The 23,062-nt window shown below is 36.3% G+C and overlaps 1 protein-coding gene across 2 annotated transcripts in view; it reads left to right on the top strand.

Annotated features, from left to right (window-relative positions):
- The window catches only part of LOC129227282 (rho GTPase-activating protein 100F-like), a 127,700-nt gene that overhangs the window by 91,404 nt on the left and 13,234 nt on the right, over positions 1-23,062 (top strand). For both annotated transcript variants that reach the window (XR_008580828.1, XM_054861816.1), the window contains exons 10-14: positions 924-1,223; positions 3,603-3,854; positions 6,168-6,328; positions 9,666-9,826; positions 21,360-21,558. Coding sequence is in view for 1 of the 2 variants with exons in the window: in XM_054861816.1 (XP_054717791.1) it covers positions 924-1,223; positions 3,603-3,854; positions 6,168-6,328; positions 9,666-9,826; positions 21,360-21,558 (1,073 nt within the window). In the remaining variant the exon portion in view is untranslated. The remainder of the gene's footprint in view (positions 1-923; positions 1,224-3,602; positions 3,855-6,167; positions 6,329-9,665; positions 9,827-21,359; positions 21,559-23,062) is intronic.

Genomic DNA, 23,062 nt, shown 5'->3' on the forward strand with positions numbered 1-23,062 from the left:
CCCAAATAACTATATAAGTGTCCATAAATTAGCTAATAAAACCCTTATTATTACAAGTTTAGTATCAAGCACAGCACATGATATCAGTTCCTGACCACAAATAACGATTTACCTGTATACTATAGCGGGAAGGTAAAGCGCAGTATCGGCGGAAATGATTTTTTGCTATACTAGAAAAAACGCGTTTTGGACTCCATACTAACAATAGGAAAATGTTGGAATTTGATGTGTATTTCGTGCTTTTTTTTATGCAGAAACCAGATAAGCTAGCTTGTACAATAAAGCTTAAGTACAAAGATGACAAAATAAGCAAAAAAATAAATAGATAAATATAAATAGAAATAATTATAATAAACAAACTGAAAACGAAAAATTTGCAGCTACTATGCTTTACCTTTCCATGGCAGAGTTACCGCATTTTTAATCTGACGCATCTAACTTGCTTTCGGGTATGTTTGCCTGTATCGACTATTTTACCAATGTACTAAGACATTAGTCAGCGGCTTCCTGAGCAAAGATTAAGCTCAACAAACATAGATCACAGTATGAGTATATGCCCTGAGGATTTAATACTACAGCCCGTATTTTTTATCTGTTATATTACACTAGTTTTCGAGCCTGTTTGCCTTTTCTGAATTTTTTATATGAATGTACAAGGAAATAGACAATAGCTTCTTACATGAAATACACCGCCAGCTCAGACATTACATCACAGGACTGCAATTTTCGTGTTTATTAGCACCCATCGGCCCGGAATAGGAAGCGACTGAGCTAAAACAAACTGGTAGCTAATATAGAATTAGACTGAGCTGGCGGTGTATTTGATGTATTTCTGCCTTACCACTGCCTATATAGGGCGGTAACTTACTGAAAATAGCTTCATAGTCTTTAATCTTGCTCATTATATTCTTTCCCCTCTACAGCAAGTACCGGCCGCGCCCCATCACGACTCCCGTTTGCAGTTTGGGCCCTTCCACTGGGGCAGCGCCTAAAGGTTTCAGTGGTCTACTGTGGATCCACTTGTTGTCGGGCCGGGGCCTGCGCGGAGGGGGCCATGGGGCCTCGTTCCGCGATCTGTACTGCGTGATCGAATGCGACCGCCAGCATCGGGCACGAACTGTCATCCGCACCGGCGACCACTCCTTCGACTGGGATGAAGTCTTCGAGCTCGATCTCGTCGAAGCGCGGGAACTCTCTTTCCTACTCTACACATGGGACCCGAGGTAAGATTTGCGAACGGAAGAACCGGATTCGGTTGACAATAATCTTCTTGAATGCACTGTAAAAACGATTCAGAAACGTTCCTGGATAATAATAAGCAGCTGATGTGCCCAATTTTAGCCAGTAACATGCCTTGCAAAAACTAGGAACGTTTTCCGATAAAAGTTAGTAGCCTTTCTGAAACATTGGGAAATCTCTCCTGTTAAAGCCAGTCATGACTGGGGAACCTTCTAGAAAAATTTGGTGGGTTTAGTACAATTGATTAGAATCTTCGTGATTTACCAAGAAAGTCTCCAGAAGCATTAGAGCAACTATGGCCAAAGCTGCGTGAGAATTGCAGGCAATTCCAGTCTCGCAAAACTGCGGCTATCCAATGACTTATTTGCTCCCACTGAGAGCTTAGTCAATCTGAACGGGCCGACATCAAGCTACAGCCGGTGCACTAAGTAAACACGTTCAGTAAATCTTTAAACTGGTAGCAAAAAATATTTTTCACACTAGTAAAAAGTCTGCATTCGTGTATCTTTTAGCAATTCAGGAAACGCATTTGCGGATATACTTGATTTTACTGGGAAACGGTTGAAAACCTCTGAAATCCAGAAACGTTCCACGGAAATAACCAGTAAAGTTTCGGATTTTTTTAGTGTGAATAATGTTTACATTTATCTGGCAACTAAATATTTTCGACCACATGCAGTACTCTCTAGAATATGGTACCCAGGCCTGATAAACGCACGATACTACGGGTCCGTAAACCTGGGCACCATAATGAGTGACCAGATATGGGTGTAAAAATGGGGTGAATTTCATTAGTTCTTCCCTTTTTTTGGAACAACTACTTTAAAATTGTGCTGATTCTCTTGTGAGAAAGGCATCACATTTTATAAGGACCTGGGCATCACGTACTCTTGATCGGATCATGTATGGTAGAAAGGCATCCAGATAGGTTGTCGTTGGTCAATTGGTTCGTTTTTACGGTGCAAGAGCACTAATAAGGCGTACTGCGACTAAGGATAGCGAAAAAGTCAAAAAAGTACCAAAGATGTTGAATTCTTTAAGGAATAAAGGACAATAAACTTCTAGAATTTTAAAGTTTTGGCAAAGTAAACACATATACGAAGTTTTAAATTCTAAATATCGAAAAAGCGTAAACTAAAAAATAATTTTGAGCAACATACAAACATACATAAAGAAACAAGGACATAAGGACAACACTAAATCAAAGACATAAAGTCGATCTCCTGAAAGAAGGAAGCAATTTGGAATGGGGTTTTCCCCCTAAAAATACCATCAAGGATAGATGAACTTAATTAAAAGTTTTAAACAAATATGATTAAAATTTGGCAACTACAAAGGGTGTGGTAATTTGTAACTTATTGACATATAATGTGTAGCGCGTACGAGCTGGTCCACGGGAGAAAAACAGATGCTATTGAGTAAACCTGATGTGACCAATACGAAGATGGACTATCATAACTTTATTCTCCTTTGGTAATCTTTGATAGTTTGAAACCTTTCCTCAAGAGCTGGATAAAGTGCAATTTATAACTCGCCGTTGTTTTCTTTTTCTTGTTTTTGAAATCATAAAGAAACTGTAGAATACACAGGTGGTAAGCACTTCATAGTCGATGTGTATATATAAAATGACAGTGACTTACAGGGAGTTTATTTTTTCTCTGGGATTAGAATTACGAACGGAAGAACCAGATTTGGTTACGCTTAATCATCTTGAACGTACTTTAAACAGAATATCAACACTGCAACTACAAACTTCTGTCCGTATGCATGGCCCTCTAGGATATGGTACAAAGCCATCCTAATAACACGCCGTGGTTCTTTTTGTTCCTTTTGAAATCATAGAAAAGTTGTAAGATATAGAGCAAGTAAAGGCTTTAGAAACAGACATAAGATAAAGTATTAGATATAAGATAAAGTATACGTAGCCTTATATTCTGCGAGCTGATCACGTGGAAGCATTTTCGAGTGAGGTATAGGGAAAAAGCAAGTTAGCTTTTATAGTTTCAAGCAGAAAGGATCAATTTTTCGCTGTGGTAGAACCACAGCGAATGATTGATCCTTTCATGGGAATCTCCGCCCTTTCTTTTTATAACTAAAGCATTGGCCTATCCCTCTCCACATATGTACGGCTACTCTGATAAAAGGTAAAGACGTTATAATCTGGTTCTGATAAAATGACAGTGACTTAAAGGAAGTTCGTGTTTTCTCTGGGAGATTAAGCAGTAAAAAGAAGAGATTGTGATATTAGCAGAGAGATGTGGATTACCGTTGCAGTATGCCACTGGCGAAAACACTTACAATGCGCATTATTTCTTATTTAAATCTATTTTACCAATCCTTATCAAATGCTTGACCTTTTTCAGGTTCCGCCATAAGTTGTGCTACAAGGGTACTCTCCACTTGGGGGCCCTCTTGCGCGAAAGCCCTGCCCACAGTCTGGCTCTGAAGATGGAGCCTCGAGGTACGTTGTACCTGAAATTGCGATACAAAGGGCCACAGCAGTGTTTCCAGAGGTTGCCGGCCCACGCTCCACACGCTCAACTGTTTGGGGTGGATCTGGAGGCGGTGCTCGTCAGAGAAGACTCAGGATACGGAGTACCCCTTATTGTCAAGAGGTGGGTGCAGTTATATAAAGTCGGTCGAAGATCCACCGTCTATATTAATGGTGACTGGGGGACGTTAAATATGCTCGTAGTTACAAAGTCCTCCAAGTGAAACGATACTTCTGGTGGTTCTGGGCCAGTGATTGCTCGGTTTCTGGTCTAGATCAAAAAATCAGAGCTGTCTTCGGGGTCACATCCAACTGGTTAAAACACAAATAGTGCTAGGTACGAGGTACCCTGGAGTGAAAAGTTATATAAAGTTCTATTGGTGCTGGGGTCGGTTTCCGAAAACATATGAGGCAGTGAGAAGCAGAGGGATGTAAGTGCCAGAAATAAAAATTTCGAGATTACTAGTATAAATGATATTTGAACCTCTCCTCTGTTTTGGGGAATAAGATGGTACTAGTAGCCCAGGTAGGTGCTGTTATACAGCATGATTTAGAAAAACTTTTAAATGAAAGAATACCTAGGACTGGAGCTTTAAACGTGTTTTGTTCAAAGCTGAAAATGTCCGGTTACATATCTAACTGCCTCATGCTACTTTTGATAAAGGCTGAAGAAATCGAGTGAAAAATACCAAAAAAGAATTAAAGAAAAGAAGTTTGGACTCTTTTTCTGGCAATTTTCGCCGAAAACTGAATGTTATGTGTGCTTCTGTCCTCTTCTTCTGAAACCTAACCTCTTCATGTAGAGTAAACTAAAAACTTAAATTACAACTAGTAAAAACGGTTAAAATTTATTTATGAAACTTTTTTTTCTATCCTTTGAAATTCGGGATGTTTGATAAAATCTTAGCATTGAAAGAAAATACAAAATGGTTTCAATGTATTTTAAAAGGATTTTTCCTTAAATTCAAAGTAGATAAAAGTAGTGATTAATTGAAATAATGAAAATTATCATTACTAGAATTGTTGGCTCTTAGCAGCCCATACATCTCCTAAAATTGATAAATGTGCTCTCATATGTACTAAACAATTCTGGTAACAATAATTTTATGCCTTTCTCGTTAGTAGTAGTGAGATAAAGGAGTATTGAATGCAGTTCTTGACATTGTTTAACATTGAACAGTAATGAGTCAGTAATTTTCATTCTGTTTGTGTCTTTTTAATTTTCTTTTCACGTTCTGAATTTATGTTCAAAGAAGAAAAGATGCAAAAATGAGAACAACAAAATGTTTATAGCTATAAGTTATAAGTAACTGCATGCTATAAAAACAATTCAGAAACGTTTCTGTAAAAAAAATGGCAGCTGATACCCAATTTCTGTCGGTAACATTTCTTAGTAAAAACAGGAACTTTTCTGTTAAAATTCAGTAACCTTCCTGAAATTAGCCCTGAATTTTTCAGAAGAAATTGGAAATATCCACGGTTGAAGCCAGAAATGTCTCTGGAACCAACAAGGAAAATTTGTTAGATTTAATTTTTTTGTTTAAACAACCTTGCTGATTTACCAAGATTGCTCAAGAAGCATTAATGCTACCATGGCGAAAGTAAAACAGAATTGCAAGTAAGACCCAAGCATTTCCTTTGGCAATAAATCTTACCTTGCAAGGCTACTGCTACCCAAAGGACAATTTGCTCTCATAGTAATTCTTGCCTTGCAAAGCTACAACTATCCAGAGATTTATTTGCTCTCGTAAGAAACGTAGTTTATCTGGATATTTATTCGCTCTCGTGAGGAACTCAGTTTATCTGGACTGGCTGTGATTCAAATGAAGCTCATACATAAAATAAACACGCTCAGTCAATCTTTAAACTGGTAGCTAAAAATATTTTTAACAAAAGAGAAAAGTCTGCATTCGTGCAACATGTAGCCGTTCGGGATTTTGTTTCTGCAAAGATATTTGATTTTACAGTTAAATAAATGAAAACCTTTGAAATCTTGAGAGGTTCCACGAAAATAATTATCAACGTTTCGGAATCTTTTTACAGTGTAATTTTTGATAATATGAATTATATTTTGAAGAACTTTTTTTTTAAATATTTTTTTTTACTTTTTAGCTCGAGCACAGCCGTGAGGATGCAGCTAGTTGATATATCAGTGTGTGCAATTATTTTTTAAACCCCCATGTAGGGAATTTTTGTGAAAATTGTATTTTATATTGTGATAAAAAAAGAAGTAGTGAATGAACTCTTCCGAGCCGGTTTATAAACCTTCTCAGCACTCACACAAAAAACTGAAACATTTTCTCGGTTTTAAGATTAGGTGGTTTCCGGGTTTAACACAAACACAAATTTGGAGATTCATTTTTATTCCTATAAAGATCTGAGGGCTAGGGGGACATTAGTGATATATAAATAATGCGCTTCTATTTTCTTTATATAGGTGCACGGAGGAGGTTGAAAGGCGTGGCCTGGACATAGTAGGTATATATAGGTTATGTGGCTCTGCCCTCCGGAAAAGGCTACTACGGGAAGAATTCGAAAGAAGTTCCGCTCAAGCAGATCTTTCCGTTGAACACGTGCCAGACATTAACGTTGTAACAAGTAAGTAGTGTCTTTACGTTACTTTTCTGAATAAATTAAATCGTGTACTTTTCAGTGAAATTCCTTTATATCTTGATTAAAAGCCTGATACAACTTGTGTTTATTCGATCTACTTCTATCTACCAGAGAGAAATTTCCTTCTGGGTGCGGTGAAGGAAATTTCTGACTTCTCTATTAGTGCATATAATTGATTGTGTGTATGTATTCGATTCGATCGAATTCTGATAGAGTTGAATCAATAACTTTTACTAAACTTTTAAAAAGAACACTGTAAAAACGATTCAGAAACGTTCCTGGAAGATAATATGCAGCTGATGTGCCCAATTTCTGCTTGTAAAATATCTCGCAAAAACCAGGAATGGTTTCCGCAAAAATTCAGGAACCCTCCTGAAATTATCCCGAAAATTTTAGAAATCTTCCCGTTTAAAGCCAGTTGTTTCTATGGAACTTCAGAGCAACCTTACGTGGGATAATATAACGACTCGGTACCTTCCTGATAACCAAGACAGTCCCATAAACAATATTGCAACCACGGCCAAATATAAGCCTGAATTGCAAGTATCAAGCATCTCACTCGCTTGCGATTTTTACAAAGTTGCGTAGTCCAAAGACTTATTCGCTTCCTTTGGAGACTTAATCAGTCTGGTCGAGGTGCAATTTTTAGTCAAAGAAAGCTATGAGTAGAATGTAAGGACATTAGGAACGAATAAAACCAGGCCTATAATTTGAGAGGGTTCAAGAAGGAATAATAGCCTCTCCTCTGGCTTTAAAAAATCGATGTATTTAGATTTCTGTGGACATGTTTTGTGTGGTTTTTCCACACTATATGCAATGAAAATATACCCATTGACCCCTCTATCCTCGGAAAAGTTTTAAGTTACGGGTCTTGGCAGAATTGAAGATGAAAGCTAAGGAGGAGGAAGAGTGCAGAAGAGGCAGGTGGCCCATGATTTGATTTTTTCAAATTTGTTTTCGTTTCTGGTTACTCTTTTAACAATGATATAGTGCCTGTAGATAACTTTTATTAATATTTTTTAAGGTAGGTAAACACCCTAATTTAAAAAAAAAAAATCGATTTTGAGATTTTGAAAAATTTAGAGAGCGACTGTGTTTTTTTTTTTTTTTTTAAATCTGCAATTGTTTTTTAAATCGGCGAATTATTGAGAAAACTAGAAGAAGTTTACTAAACTCAAATGCACTGCTTATAATTGAAAGTTACTTTTTCTTCCTTGATTTTCTCATAACCACGTTTTCAAAGATTTATCTACGCCAACAGCTCTAGGAAAAAAGGTATTAACTCTAAAGATGAAACTTTGCAAACATGATAGTTGAACATACTACTGTGATATAAATCTCGAAAATTTAATATACATGCAATGCGTGGTTTTGAAATAAGGATCAACTAAAGTTAAGAGGCAAAAGCACGTTTTTCGGGGAAAATTTTCAAACATTTACCCATAAAACCTGTTTTTGGTTAACTATTTCCGAATTGGAGGGTCATATCACTCTCTGGTATCTAACAAAGATAAACGCAAAAAGTTTTTAAAATAATGAAAAAGTGAATGCACTGGAAGTGTTATGGAAATGGGTAATTTTTTGCCAAAAATATGGCAATTTTATTTTTAAAAAACCTATAGAAAATTATGTTTTCAACAAATAAGTAAAAGAAATGTGTTATTTATGTCATATTTAATAATCGTATAAAGTTTTAGAAAGGTGCAATGAATATTGAAAAAAAAAAAAAAAAAAAAAGGGTATTCGTCTACCTTAAAAAAATCAGGTTTTGGCAAACACAATGATTAGAATGAAGTTACCCAAATTAAGGATATAAGATAATGATTTATATCTGTTGATAATGGACGAAGAATTTCCAAACGAGAATTCAATGGCTTCAAAACTTGTTTCCCTTGAAGAAAATGAAGATGCAACGCTTCTGCACCTAGCCAGCTTCGTAGTTTTCTAGAATTCTAAAAGATTGTATTGGTGAAGGGTAACTACTAATAACAGAATAAGAATATCCTATCGTGTATGATTTTACATGCTGTTGATAATGGGAAGAGCATTTCAGAAGGAGAATTCTAAAGCATCTAATTTTTTTAAAATGTTCTGCAATCGACACGTTCTGGCTACTTGCAGAAAATGATGGTTTGTAACTTCTGCATCCAGCATCCAGTTAGGAACGTAGTTTTCTCGGAATCATGAAGATAGAGAGCATTGAGATGAAAGTTGAAAGTTAACTAAAAATATCAGATTCAAGATATCCTATCGGGTATAATTTTAAAAACTGTTGACTTGGAGAAAAGCATTTCAAAAGGAGAATTCTAAAGCGTCTAAATTTTTTAAAATGTTCTGCAAGTGACACGTTTTGGCTACTCGCAGAAAATGACGGTTTGTAGCATCTGCATCCAGCATCTAGCTAGGATCGTAATTGTCTCGGAATCAGGAAGATACATAGCATTTATGAAGAATTAAAGGTTACTACAGATAACAGGTAATGATATCCTATCGTGTATGATTTTACAAACTGTTGACAAAGAGGAAATCATTTCAAAAGGAGAATTCTCATTTTTTTTGCAAGTTCTTCAAGTGGTACGTACTGTGCCTGCTTGCAGAAAATGAAGGTTCGAAGTTTCTGCATCAACCAGGAACGTAGTTTTCTCGGTATCAAGAAGATTGAGAGGGAGAGAGGGAGAGAGAGAGAGGTAATGATGGAGAAAGATACTAAATAACGAACGAAGAATATTCGATTGTGTACAGTTTTACAAGCTATAGATAAAGGGAGAGTGTTTCAAAGGGCAAATTCTAAAAGTTCAATAACTTTTGAAAAGACCACATTCTGTGATTTTTGCAGAAAGTAAGGATGTAAAGCTTCTGCCAGGAACGTATTTTTCCTCGCGAATTATGAAGAGGGCATTGGTGAAAGGAAACTACAAGTATTAGAAAGAGGCATTTTCAAAAGTTACATGAAATACACCGCCAGCTCAGTCAATTCCAGCCGAGGACTGCAGTTTTCGTGCTTATTAGTACTCATCAGCCCGGCATAGAAGCGACTGAACTGGAGGTGGAAAACCTCTTAAGGAAGCCTAGAGTGCCAAACAAACTGGTAGCTAATACAGAATTAGCACTGACCAGACGAGTGACCGAAACAATGGTTTGGTTCAACTCGAATATTGAAGGCAAGGCAGGTATATCCAGTAGGTTTCTGAGCTGGCAGTGTATTTCATGTATTTCTGCCTTAGCCCTGGCTATAGGGCGGTAACTTACTGAATATTTTCAAAAGTTGTTCCTGTGTTTCTGATTGGGATGTCTTTCTTTAAATACTTCTTTTCCTTCCCAGGCCTCCTAAAAGACTACCTCCGAGAACTGCCCGAGCCTCTGTTGAGCAGAGGCCTCCACGAGATGCTGTGCGATGGTCTTAGTGTCTGTCTGCCAGAAGATCCGGAGGGGAACGCCAAGCTTATGTTCAGTATCCTAGAGTGCCTGCCGAAGGCTAATCTGGTAAGTGATATGTTTACGCTTGCTGAGGCGTGGATTTTAGTGAGATAACTGATGAATAGTTGGTTTTTATTTATTATTTTTTAATGTATTGCTTTATTTTTTAAAAATCGTTTTGCATACTGTTCTTTTTCATAGCGAGATTAAGTTGAAGGAAAAAAAATTACTTTCAAAATAAAATTCGAAACAACCAAGGTTAGTGCTCAAATTCAAATAATGCTCAAATACGTAGTGTATGTACGTTTTCTTATTGGATTGAGTCAAATCGCATTGCAAAAGGTTGGATACGGTCATCTTTTACATGAATAACATGATGCATTCGAAGGTAAAATTTGAAGTCACTCGCTGCTATGTTTGAGACATAGTGTCCGTCCCAGTACAGAATAGTGACTTCGAACTTGACTCTTCGGTGTCATCATGTTACTTCTGTAAAATATGGCCATGCAATCGAAGGGTTCAAAGTTCGAATGCAGTTCAAAGTCACTCGTTGCAATGTTTGAGACATTTGTGTACGTCTCAGTACAAACGAGTGACTTAGGACTTGACTCTTCGGCTGCATTGTGTTACTGTTGCGAAATATGGCCAGATTGAACACATTGCAATGAAATTTGACTGACCTCTGTTCAATAAGCACTTTCATACATTATTTAAAAGATATTTATTATTACATTGCCCTCTAATGTCCAATCTTTGAACTACAGTAAACTCTCGTTAGTACGCCGTTGACGGGGATTCTGAAAAACGTCGTATTAAGCGGGACGACGTTATAAGCAGAACTCTTTAAAATGCCGTTTTGGAAGATAACAGGAAAAAAAAAAACATACCTTACAAAAATCTGATGACTCGTTTTTAATCGCTGAAATAAAAATAACAGTCTAAAAGCAAAAGAAACGCGTATGCATTTTAACCTCTACAACTTTATTACATCTTAGTTACATCTATGCTATTATTTTTTTGTAAGAAAATTCTCCATAAGGAGTTGCTTTCCTCCATCATAAGAAGTTGGTTTCCTAAAATTTCTTATTATAAAACTTTCAATCCTGTTAAGTTCTCTCAGCATCGCTTCCGAGTTTTCGGTAGAAGAGAGCGCCTGCCGCAAAACGCTTACGGAATCGCAGGCGCTAATAAAAGAGGGAAGTTGGGGAGGTTCATCTTCTTCCTCTTCCTCATTATCAACCTCGAATTCTCCATCTTTAAATGAGAAAGTAAAATAAATACTAAACTGAAGTAAGGGTGAACTTTAAAAAGGAAAAAATTTAATAAGTTAACTTACTTACCTTTCGCCATGTCAATCATATCCTGAATTTCTAGAGTTTCCGTGATAGGCAAATCATCATCAACTGAACAATATCCAGGATACTGTTCCTCAAATTCGATGTCCAGAAAATCCGCAACATTCAGGTCATTTTCATTAGATTTGCTCTCAAAATGCGCTTTTCGAAAGCAATTTCTTATCACATCTGGCGCGATCTCATCCCACGCAGCCGAAACATAATGGATAGCATCCAACACATTTATTTTACAGGAAGAGTCCTCTCCTGATTCAATTTCACGTAAGTAACGCTGTACCAGCTTTTTACGGTATTTCTGCTTCAAAACTTTAATGACTCCTTGATCTAATGGCTGAAGCTTGCTGGTAGAGTTGGGGGGGAAATACTCGAGCTTGATGTTTTTGAGGGGGATTCCTTTGGGATGAGCGGGACAGTTGTCCACAAACAGAAGGACTTTCCTCTTTCCTTTACCGAATTTTCGGTCCAACTGTTGCACACCCATTCAGTAAACAAACACCCAGTCATCCAGGCTCTATTCTGTGCTTTGTAGTTGCACGGGAAAGTTCGCACATTTTTAAAACACCGTGGTGACTTAGATTTTCCAATCACCATCAGCTTCAACTTGTCAGATCCAGTCCAATTAGAACATGCTAATACAGTCAGTCTGTCTTTACTTAGCTTACCTCCGTGGCACTTTTCATCTTTTAAAACTAAGGATTTGTCTGGCATTAATTTAAAAAATAATCCAAATTCATCAGCGTTATATACGTCCTCAGGTGCATAGTCTTTTAGTAGATTAGGGAGGAGATTTTCTATCCAGGGAGCAATGCTGTCGTCGTCTACGGCTTCGGCTTCACCACTAATTTGACGATATTTAATGCCATATCTTTTTCGAAATCGATCCAGCCAACCAGCTGATCCAGAGAAATCATTTATGCCCAAGCCTTTGGCTATTTCGTTGGCTTTTTCCGTCATAATGGGTCCATTGATCGGCAAGTTATTTCCTCGAGCTTGCTGGAACCATTGGTACAGCACTTCTTCTAAATCCTCATTTTTGCCTTTACGTACCCTCCGTCTTTTACTGATGCCTGAAAAGGCGCTGGATTCAATTTCTTCCCCGTTTTTTTAATAAAGTTTTTAATGTAGATACAGGTATTCCTATTTCATTTGCAAATTGCTGCTTATTCGTAACTCCTTTTTTCTCATCATACTGCTGTATAATTTTTAATTTCTCATCGAAACTAAGAGCTTTTCTTTTAGCCATTTCTTAACGTGTGAACAAGTAACCGAATGGACCCTCACAGCACGTAGCGTAGATGGCGTAGTTATCGCTCTCTTGGCACCAATAAAAGCACCGCTCTTTTGGCGAATTCAAATTTCCTTACGCGGCGGCGAAGATCAAACGAATCCGGGTTGCCTTTTCCTGCCATTCCTCGCTCTTTCGTATCGGCACAGGCAAATGGGGCGCGCAATGCTTTTCTACGAGAATTTGTCAAACTTTCCCAGCTTGTATTTTTTCTGAATTTCTTTTAATCTTTCAACTGATGTGAAAAATTATTTAACCATACTACTAGAAGGCCTCATTTAAAAATGGTCAACATTGGAGGCGATTTAAGATAAAATTGAGTATTTTCGCAGAGCATACTTACTTGATCTGAGAGCTCCCCATCAATGATTTTTTGACTTTTTACAAGGTGGACCTTTTCCTTAGGTGAGGGGGAGGGGGTGAGAAATTCTTGGAATTCCGAGATAACGAATGCGAACAGGGGACAAAGAGGCGTACTTCACGGGTCGGAATAAAGTAGTCGAACTGGTTGCCTTCCGGTAACAGAACTCATGTTTTAACGCGAAGATACAAAAGTTTACTAGCGACGCAATATACGGACGCAATATACGGGATTTTTCCTGTGGGGACTCTAGAAAAACGTCGAAATAAGCGGGAAGTCGTTATAAAGCGGGGGTGCTATAAGCGGATAGATTTTTATTATTAAAAGCATATTGGTCCCAGGGACCGGAAAAAAAACGTCGATATATGCGGGAAGTCGTTCTAAGCGGGGGCGTACTAACGAGAGTTTACTGTACTTTTGAAAACCTGTGTAAAAGAACACCCTAACATGTCTGTTCAATTTACCATTTTCGTTGGCCTTTTCTTTTCCCATCATTTTTGCTGTTATGTCATTTCAAAGTAAAGGAGTCCTTTTGGAAACACCCAGCATCTTCTGGTATTTACGGGCAAGTTATCTTAAAATATTATCTTTTTTACGCATGCATGTTTACTTCTAAGTTCAAAGACACTGACTCTACAGTTCAAAACGGTTTTAAAACATTTTCAATTTCCTATCGTCCTTTGCAGAGTTGAATTTTGTTAGAACCCCTGTACAAACACCCCCTTTCAGGTTTCGAAATTTTACTTAAAAAGTGCAAAAAGAGGCTCTTTTAATGTCTTTTCATTTTTTAATGGTTATCCATGGGAAAAAATAATAATACCCACTTTTGTTGAACTTATCAACATAATTTTAGCAACTTTCGTTAACTGCCAGTTAATCGAATTTCTCAATATGAAAATTGCTAGAAATCGTGCTACAATGAACCATTATGGATTGGTGGGGTAAATGTCTTTATAAAAGAGAAAGGACGGAATCACCCAGTCGGTGCTCTAAAAGTGTGCTGAATTAAAATATATATATATATATATATATATATATATATATAATATATATATATATATATATATATATATATATATATATATATATATATATATATATATATATATATATATATATATATATATATATATATATATATATATATATATATATATATGTATATATATATATATATATATATATATATATATATATATATATATATATATATATATATATATATATATATATATATAAAGTCCCAAAAGTGTGTGCTTCTTTGTTCTAAATGAGAAATAAATGCTTTAGCGTTCAAAAAGTGTTCTAAAATTTGAATTAAACAGGTAGAAAGCACACCTCGGAATTAGAAAGGTTTCTATACAGTATGCGTCCTACCCAAACTGAATTTTTCATTTTTGGATTCTTTTAAAACAATTTCCTGGTCCAACACATTTCCAAAATATTGTGATAGTTAAGGGACAAGTCATGGCAACCTGTCAAGCAGCATGAAAATAACACGATTTTAAGAAAGACAAAGAACATTCGGAGCATAAGTTAGCTGGTGCTGTACTTTTGGGTTCAGCTCCTTAACTGAAAGAACTATTTGCGACAACTTTGTTACTTAGTCAACCGTAGGATCCGATATGCGTTTTGGCAAACATTTAAAAGAAGATCTCTATGAGGACCTATTACAACTAGAATATCAGCAGAACAATGTGACTGCCATTCTCAAAAGCTATCATAAACAAAACTCTAATTCAAGTAGAAGACAAAATTTATCAAGTGAAAAGCCATAAGGAGACTGGAATTGCCTCAGACGTCGCCGAAGAGATTTACGATTATGCGAAGCGATTCTGCGAAGACAGCAATCACGTACCAAAATTAGTACCAGATCAGTGACTACCCATAATGCCATACTCTTAGCGAAAAAATTTTAAAGGTAAAAAATTGTTGATCGATGCCGCGGTTGAACTAGAAATTTTTTTAAAAATAAATTTGAAACTGGCCAAAATTCGATCAACAGGTAAACGGACTCATGTGATGGAGTCTTCTAGAAATTGCCATGACTTGATGACGAGAAAATCCCTTAGCAAGATGGTCTGATGAAAACAGATGATTTGGGAAAGGCTGTCTCAAATCTGAATGATTTGATCATCAATGATTACCCGGAAGTTGAGAACCTTTGTCATAAAGATTACACGTGACTTTACGAGAGGGCGATAGTTTCGGCAAGAAACTCTTTTGTTGATCATAACAATGAACAAATATTAAAAAGACTGTAAGAGAATAAAAATAAATAAATCCATCTCTACCGTAATAAATGCAGTTGTGCATTATTTTCAAAAATCTCTTAATTCCCTTAATCCTCTTCAGGACGCTGCCTTCATGCATTAAAAATTAATTTTTGTACTCTAATAATTTAATTGCGAAACCTTAATCCGCTTGACGGAACACAACTCCAAGTAAGACCGCGACGGAATGATGTGACCGAGAGTACTCTTCTTAATTTAGGAGCTATTTTTATCTTTTGGTGGGTCAGTTGGCTCATATTCCTCGCATTTCCAATTCCCATGACAACAACAGATTTCTTTTTCCAATGTTCGCGAGTAGTTTTCAATAAAAATTTATTTTGCCATCACCATCAAAAAATCCCAAGGTCAAATAAAAATCTTAAAGGTAAAAAATTGTTGATCGATGCCGCGGTTTGAACTAGAAATTTTTTAAAAAATAAATTCGAAACTGGTCCAATTTCGATCAACAGGTAAACGGACTCATGTGATGGAGTCTTCTAGAAATTGCCATGACTTAATGACGAGAAAATCCCTTAGCAAGATGGTCTGATGAAAACAGATGATTTGGGAAAGGCTGTCTCAAGTCTGAATGATTTGATCATCAATGATTACCCGGAAGTTGAGAACCTTTGTCATAAAGATTACACGTGACTTTACGAGAGGGCGATAGTTTCGGCAAGAAACTCTTTTGTTGATCATAACAATGAACAAATATTAAAAAGACTGTAAGAGAATAAAAATAAATAAATTCATCTGTACCGTAATAAATGCAGTTGTGCATTATTTTCAAAAATCTCTTAATTCCCTTAATCCTCTTCAGGACGCTGCCTTCATGCATTAAAAATTAATTTTTGTACTCTAATAATTTAATTGCGAAACCTTAATCCGCTTGACGGAACACAACTCCAAGTAAGACCGCGACGGAATGATGTGACCGAGAGTACTCTTCTTAATTTAGGAGCTATTTTTATCTTTTGGTGGGTCAGTTGGCTCATATTCCTCGCATTTCCAATTCCCATGACAACAACAGATTTCTTTTTCCAATGTTCGCGAGTAGTTTTCAATAAAAATTTATTTTGCCATCACCATCAAAAAATCCCAAGGTCAAATAAAATTCTTAAAGGTAAAAAATTGTTGATCGATGCCGCGGTTGAACTAGAAATTTTTTAAAAAATAAATTCGAAACTGGTCCAATTTCGATCAACAGGTAAACGGACTCATGTGATGGAGTCTTCTAGAAATTGCCATGACTTGATGACGAGAAAATCCCTTAGCAAGATGGTCTGATGAAAACAGATGATTTGGGAAAGGCTGTCTCAAATCTGAATGATTTGATCATCAATGATTACCCGGAAGTTGAGAACCTTTGTCATAAAGATTACACGTGACATTACAAGTGGGCGATAGTTTCGGCAAGAAATTCTTTTGTTGATCATAACAATGAACAAATATTAAAAAGACTGTAAGAGAATAAAAATAAATAAATCCATCTGTACCATAATGAATGCAGTTGTGCATTATTTTCAAAAATGTCTTTATTCCCTTAATCCTCTTCAGGACTCTGCCTTCCTGCATTAAAAATTAATTTTTGTACTCTAATAATTTAATTGCGAAACCTTAATCCGCTTGACGGAACTCAACTCCAAGTAAGACCGTGACGGAATGATGTGACGGAGAGTACTCTTCTTAATTTAGGAACCATTTTTATCTTTTGGTGGGTCAGTTGGTGGCTCATATTCCTCGCATTTCCAATTCCCATGACACCAACAGATTTCTTTTTCCAATGTTCGCGAGTAGTTTTCAATAAAAATTTATTTTGCCATCACCATCAAAAAATCCCAAGGTCAAATAAAAAATATATTCGACTTGATTTACTGGAAGATTATTTTTCTCCGGGGTTTTCCTGTGTCAAAATATGCGGAGAATAAATTCACGTATAACAAAATTTTAGAAAAATAAAATAAAAAATAAGGTTAGCCATGAAGTTTTAAAATACATTATACCTACCTAACATCTACTTAAGTTAGATAATTGCTCAGCCCGGACAAGGTCGGGATGAGCGGCTAATAAAATTATAAAAATACTAACTGCCCGTCTCGACCTTGTTCGGGTTAAAAAGCGATCTATCCTTAAAAAATATTATGCAGGTACTTTTAATTTAAAATTTAATAGTAAGCAACATTTTAATTTCATTTTTATGAGGTTTGAAACAAATTGATTTAACTCATTTCCTGATTAAGAGAGACCAAGGCATAATTCTCACTGAGGAATATAATCTTTCCGTATTTAACGTTCATAGGAACTTTTCATTGGGAGTTGTAATCACTTAAGTTGGAAAAGAAAATATTCAAGGACCCATAAGGATGCAAGGAACATGAGTCAACTGATCTGCTGCAGGTGATGCAAGAACTCTGAGGCTAAATCATATTATTCCGCAGTGATTTTAATTGGGGTTGAACTGAATTGCACAGCTTAGGCAAATTAAAATTGCGAATAAAATTATTGGGATATTGCCTTTCATTTTCAAATCATGAAGAGAAGTCCTGGGAAGTTAAAGTAATCACGGAACTCTTTTAGATGCTACACAGCGTTGGTCGCAAAAACTATAGCCCTCTCGCATACCCATTGTAATTTTTTTGACCTCCTTGGTTTCAGAATAAACATTGAGGATCAAATCATTCAGAGAGAATTTCCCAACTCATCTATTTTGGTGAGACCCCCCTTTTCCAGGTATTTGTACTTACTTGTCATATAAGACTCTAGTAATGCCTACCCCTATCTCCCAAACGGGCTCTTATAGTTGTTCTTGAGATACAGAGATTGTAAAGGGAACGACCTTAATCAGGCTTGAAGTATATCTGCACACGTTCCTTTGGGGTACCACAAAAAGAGTTGAGTTTGGTGAAAGTCCCGTCAAATACGAAGGAGACATCTCTCATAATTTTGTCTGTACCTTTGTGACCTTTAAGGGTTGTATCTATGACTTTTATAGCCGTTCATCGAACATTCGTTCTGCAGTATGAGACACTCTCTTGAAGAAATTCTCCAAATTGTCCGTTTTTTTTTCATGTGGGACATACAGATCCTGTTGAAGGAGATTTTCAAAGTAATTAAATGTGGAATGGCCAGTTTTTCCACCAAAGTCAAGTCCTGCCCATTCCTTGAGAAACCTTTGCAAAAGCTTATTGATCGAGTTTTGGCTAGCGTTGTATTTATTAGGTTTTTCCATTTCCACCGGGAATGTCGATAAACATTGATTTGCGTTTCTGTCTTTTATGTACCAATCTTTCTTTTTTTTTTCGTTTTGAATTGTTTTCGTTGATTCCCTGCGACGGTGGCAAGCAAAAGTCTCTTATTGAGTTTCCGCATCATTGAAAATTTTTGCTTTTTATTTAAATTAGGTTTTGGTTTATATCGTTTGACATTAAACGACAATCATAATATTTCTGCTGACGCTCTCCTTGCAATATATTGTCTTAGAGATATTTTTCAAATGTTTGCCCTAAAGCAAAAGAATTAAAAGTTGATATTAAAGTTCTCTGTGTTTAGGAGCGGAGTCAGAAAATTACATGTGTGTCAGATAAGGTTAGTTTCCAAGGTTTGTCGTCCTCTATAAGTTCGAGTTCTATACATGTTTCTTGATAGGTTGGTAGGATCTTCAAATGTCAAAAGACTTTGGAAATATGTTAGACCAGGAAAATGTTCTAAATAAATTCTTAGCTGACAAAACTCCAATTGAGTAAGTAGGAAGAATATTGTATATTCTACTGAGTGGTCTGTCTTTCTCAATCCCGGGATGCCTTGCAACCTCTTGAACTCTTTTTCTTCGGTCTCTACTTTACATGCCTCGACTTTTTCCTTGGCGGTTTCCTTCTAATGGGATTTTTGCGACCAATATTGTTTTACTATATCGTATTAAATGCTTAAATGCGGTCATCGCGAAGAATATTTCTCCAAATAGTTTTTATATATTTTTTCCTCTTCTTGTTCAATTTTTCCTTGTTTCTTTCCTATCAAATGTTCTTTGCTCGTTATTGTTTGAACTTATAACTTTGAATGTACGGTAATTAAGTGCAATTACTCTTTGAGTTGATAATTTTCTAAACTAAATGTACTTAAGTGAATTTATTAGCAGAATTTTCTCATTTCGATTTTAGTGTGAATAAAAACCTTAAAGAATGCCCCGAAATGCTTGCAAAAATTACAACTTTTAGAAAAACGAATTATTATCGTCTGTCTGCACTACTTGAGTTTAAGAACTAATTTGTTCGCAGCGAATCTCAGTTATTATTCATTTAAAACACTTTAGAAGTATAAACATTCTTTGACTCTAAATAGTTTTGTAATGTCCAAGGCTAATGGAATGCTAAACACCGTATCTTCTGCGGCCTCAAACACATGTTAAGGTTACAGCGGTTCTTATGCTAACAACGGGATCTTCATTTAGTTCAAAGAGAAATTTTAGCCGTTGTTTTGTTGCTAATGCGGGACGATCGGAAACTGTTTTTACATGTATAACAATAAAGCAGTACGAAATATAAACTGGTAGCGAAGACAAACTATTGGTTTAAATAATAAGTACAAATGCATTCATGCATAATTTATAGCCTATGTCACTCAGTAAGAATGCACCTTTCAAACAGTGAAATAATTTTTCAAATAGATGCAATGGTTCCGGAGATTACCTCGAACATATAAACATACAAAAAATCCGCTCTCTCTCTTTATAATATTAGTATAGATAATCACTTAAAATTATGATGCATGGATAAAATTATCGACAGTTTAGGGGGAAGGTATTCATGACCCCCCCCCCCCCCCTCTGCTTTATCCGCCCCTGATCAAGCTCTTTGTAACCTTCACAAGCTGCGAAGTTAGCTTTGTCCAGCAGCGGATTTTAGGGAGCAGCGGAGGGGGGGGGGGGAAGCCCGGATCCCTCCCAAAGGGACAAATTAACTTTACTCTTTGATTTATTATTTTTAATTGGCTTCTCTATGAAAACACATTTTTTTAGTTATTTAAAGAGAACACAAAACTCTAGAAGCATATTTGACTAAAAGTACTTGTTTGCTAAAGAAGTAATACTGGAGTCAGAGGCCTGAGCAGCAGAATACATTTATTATACTGTTTTCAAATTCAAGTTAATGTTCGAATGCAAATTGATGTTAGCCGGAAGTAATCAGTGACGCTTTGGATTATTTTACAGTGTGTAGGAACAAGAGAAACAACGAGTAGGGTCCTGTCGCAATTCGTGGTTGCGAAAAACATCATTTGAATACGAAACGTCTACGTTCAAATTCATTCCAGGGGCTGGATGGTGCCTGCTGGGTGCTAGATGTTTTCTTCGTCTTGTTTTATTAATCTATTTTCTTTTTTTTTTTGAATTGAAAGGTTAGGTTGTTCATCATAAAATGATGCGTTTGCAAGATTGTCACAGCCTTTTTTTATTTTTATTATTATTGCAGTAAAATTTCGCTACATAGAACTTCGAGGGACCACAAATTTCGTTTGTTGTAAAGGGAATTTCGTTGTAAGGGAATTCAAGCAATGTCGTAGCAACAAAACCGGGATTGAAAATTTCTTTCGTTGAAATGGATAATTCGTTGTATTTTAAATCGTTGTAACGGGATTTCACTGTATTAGCTTTTATTATACTTGACCTGTATTTGGAAAGTGAGACAAAAAATTTCTAGTCGTTGCAAAAATGGTTTTGTTAATCGTTACAAAAATAATCCTCATATATATATAATAGCAAATGATCGAGTAACGCTCCTGGCGTCATCAACAATGAAACTCGTGCCACGGCATGATAATGTGATAATATTTTTTGGTAATGTTCGACATGCAGGGAAATGCTTTATTTTGACAAGACTGAACTGGAACCGGTAACTTCACTGTTTTACCGATAAAACTGTCGTTATAGGAGAATGTGCGAAAAAGTGCTTAACAATAAACGCTATCTACTGGAGTTTAGGGTTAATCCCCTAGAGTTAGGGTTAAAATTTCAACCATCAAAATATCACCAAACAGGCAATGGCTTCGTTCAAAACTAGAAGCAATGTTTACCCGTCATGCCTTGACGGACGACTTTCTAGTGATATAGTAATTACAAAGTTCGTTGCTATAAATGTTAACCAGAAAATTTCAACGCTTAACTTGAACAATTATAGATTTGTGGATTTTTTTGAAAAAACACAACTTTTCAAATAATACAGATTTTTGAGTCTTTCGTTGATTCGAGTATCACTTCAAAAGCGTTCCAAAACTATTTTTTACGGTATAACTTCTTTTATTTACCTAATTTCTTTATTTATTTTTATTTCAGTGCACGGTTTTGCTGCTGTTAGACCACCTGCGTCTGATCTGCAGCCACGGGGACCGCAACAAGATGACCCCTCTTGGGTTGGCCACCGTCTTCGGTCCTCCCCTCATGTGCCACGCCGAAACCACCGGGGAGGAAGTCGATATCCGGCGTCCAATAGACGTCCTACACTTCCTTGTAGAGATGTGGCCCTGCAAGAGGAGTAAGTCACATCCCTTATCTCAATCACATCATCCCTTTTAAGCGCAGCCAGTTCTGTTTTAGCTTTCCTTTTTCTGTCTACCTATTTCTGCATTACTTCAGTTCTAACATTTTTGAAGAAAACAGCACCTTAAATTAATTCAGAAACGTTCCTGTGCAATAATGGGCAGCTGATGTGCCCAAATTCTACCATATCTTGCAGGAAACAGGAACATTTACTGCAAAAAATCAGCATCCTTCTTGATGTAATCCTGGAATATTTCTGGAGAATTCAAAAATCTCCCGGTAAAAGCCAGTCATGTCTAAAACCTTCAAAGAAACTGAGGTTAAATTAAAATAATAGCTTTGCGCCGTCCTGACTTATCAAGAAAGCACCTTAAGTATTCTTACAACCATGGCAAAAGAAATGACAAAATTGTAAGAAAGTATCAAGCACTTCACTTGTCTGGAATTCTTGCAAAGCAACGGAATCCAGAAACTTACATTTCGCGCTCAGCGATTCGGATAGTTGGAGTTCAGATAATTGGAATTTTAGTGTATTTTCAAAATGCTTCGAGGAAAACTCAAGAAAGTCTTGTTTTCCCGCTATTTTGGGGGAACGTGAAGACTTCATTTAAATGTTATTGCTCTACCATTTTTAAATATTGTTTAATTGCTAGCATTTAGGGAAATGGCATGAGTCACAGACATGCTTAAGGCAGCGCTCTGAAATTTACTCAATTTTCTGAGCCTCTTAATGTATTTAGACTTTTTAAACTATTTTTATCTCATGCAACAATATCTCATCTAACGTTTGGATGCTTCTGGATCCTCTAAATTAGTTTAATTCTATTTTTATTTGCTCAATTTCGAAAAAAGTTCCAACTCCCAGTAACAGACACAGAAAAATCTTATGATACCATACAACAGACAGGATGAGGAAAGGATGAGTAATAGACAAAATTCCTCTTTTCTCTTCAAAATGTGTATAAGATCTTTATTTTTAGAACTAAATCCTTATTAAGTTCAAATGAACATGAAACACCAGCTGACCTCGCGGTGGCTGTTCATAATCTTCCACCACTGCCTCGTAAATACCAACTGACTCATAAAATTTACTCTGATAACACTAGATGTCTGCACCGTATTCATGAGCTACAGCAGCATCAGTTCTACCCGCTTAAAAGTGCTATTATTTAAATTCAAACTTATGAATGTCTGTTACTGGACCCTTGTCTGTTATTGGTGACCTAACCCTATATCTTCATTCGAAAAACAATTTTCAACAAAAAGGGACCATTCCATTTTTTCCAAACAGGTAGAGCAGATGATGCTATATCGAACCATTGTAAGCACTCTTATCATGTACACTTAATTGACTACTGTTTAATGCAGTACAGTCTCTTAAGGCTCTTGAGGAACAAAACCCAACAGAACCAAGCAAAAAACATTTTATTGAAGAAGGTATAATAGCTATGGAAAAATCTTCACTTCTGACCCCAATCAAAAAAGGCTATTCATACGAA

Source organism: Uloborus diversus, chromosome 8 (genome assembly GCF_026930045.1).
Source record: "Uloborus diversus isolate 005 chromosome 8, Udiv.v.3.1, whole genome shotgun sequence".
Classification (NCBI taxonomy): domain Eukaryota; kingdom Metazoa; phylum Arthropoda; class Arachnida; order Araneae; family Uloboridae; genus Uloborus; species Uloborus diversus.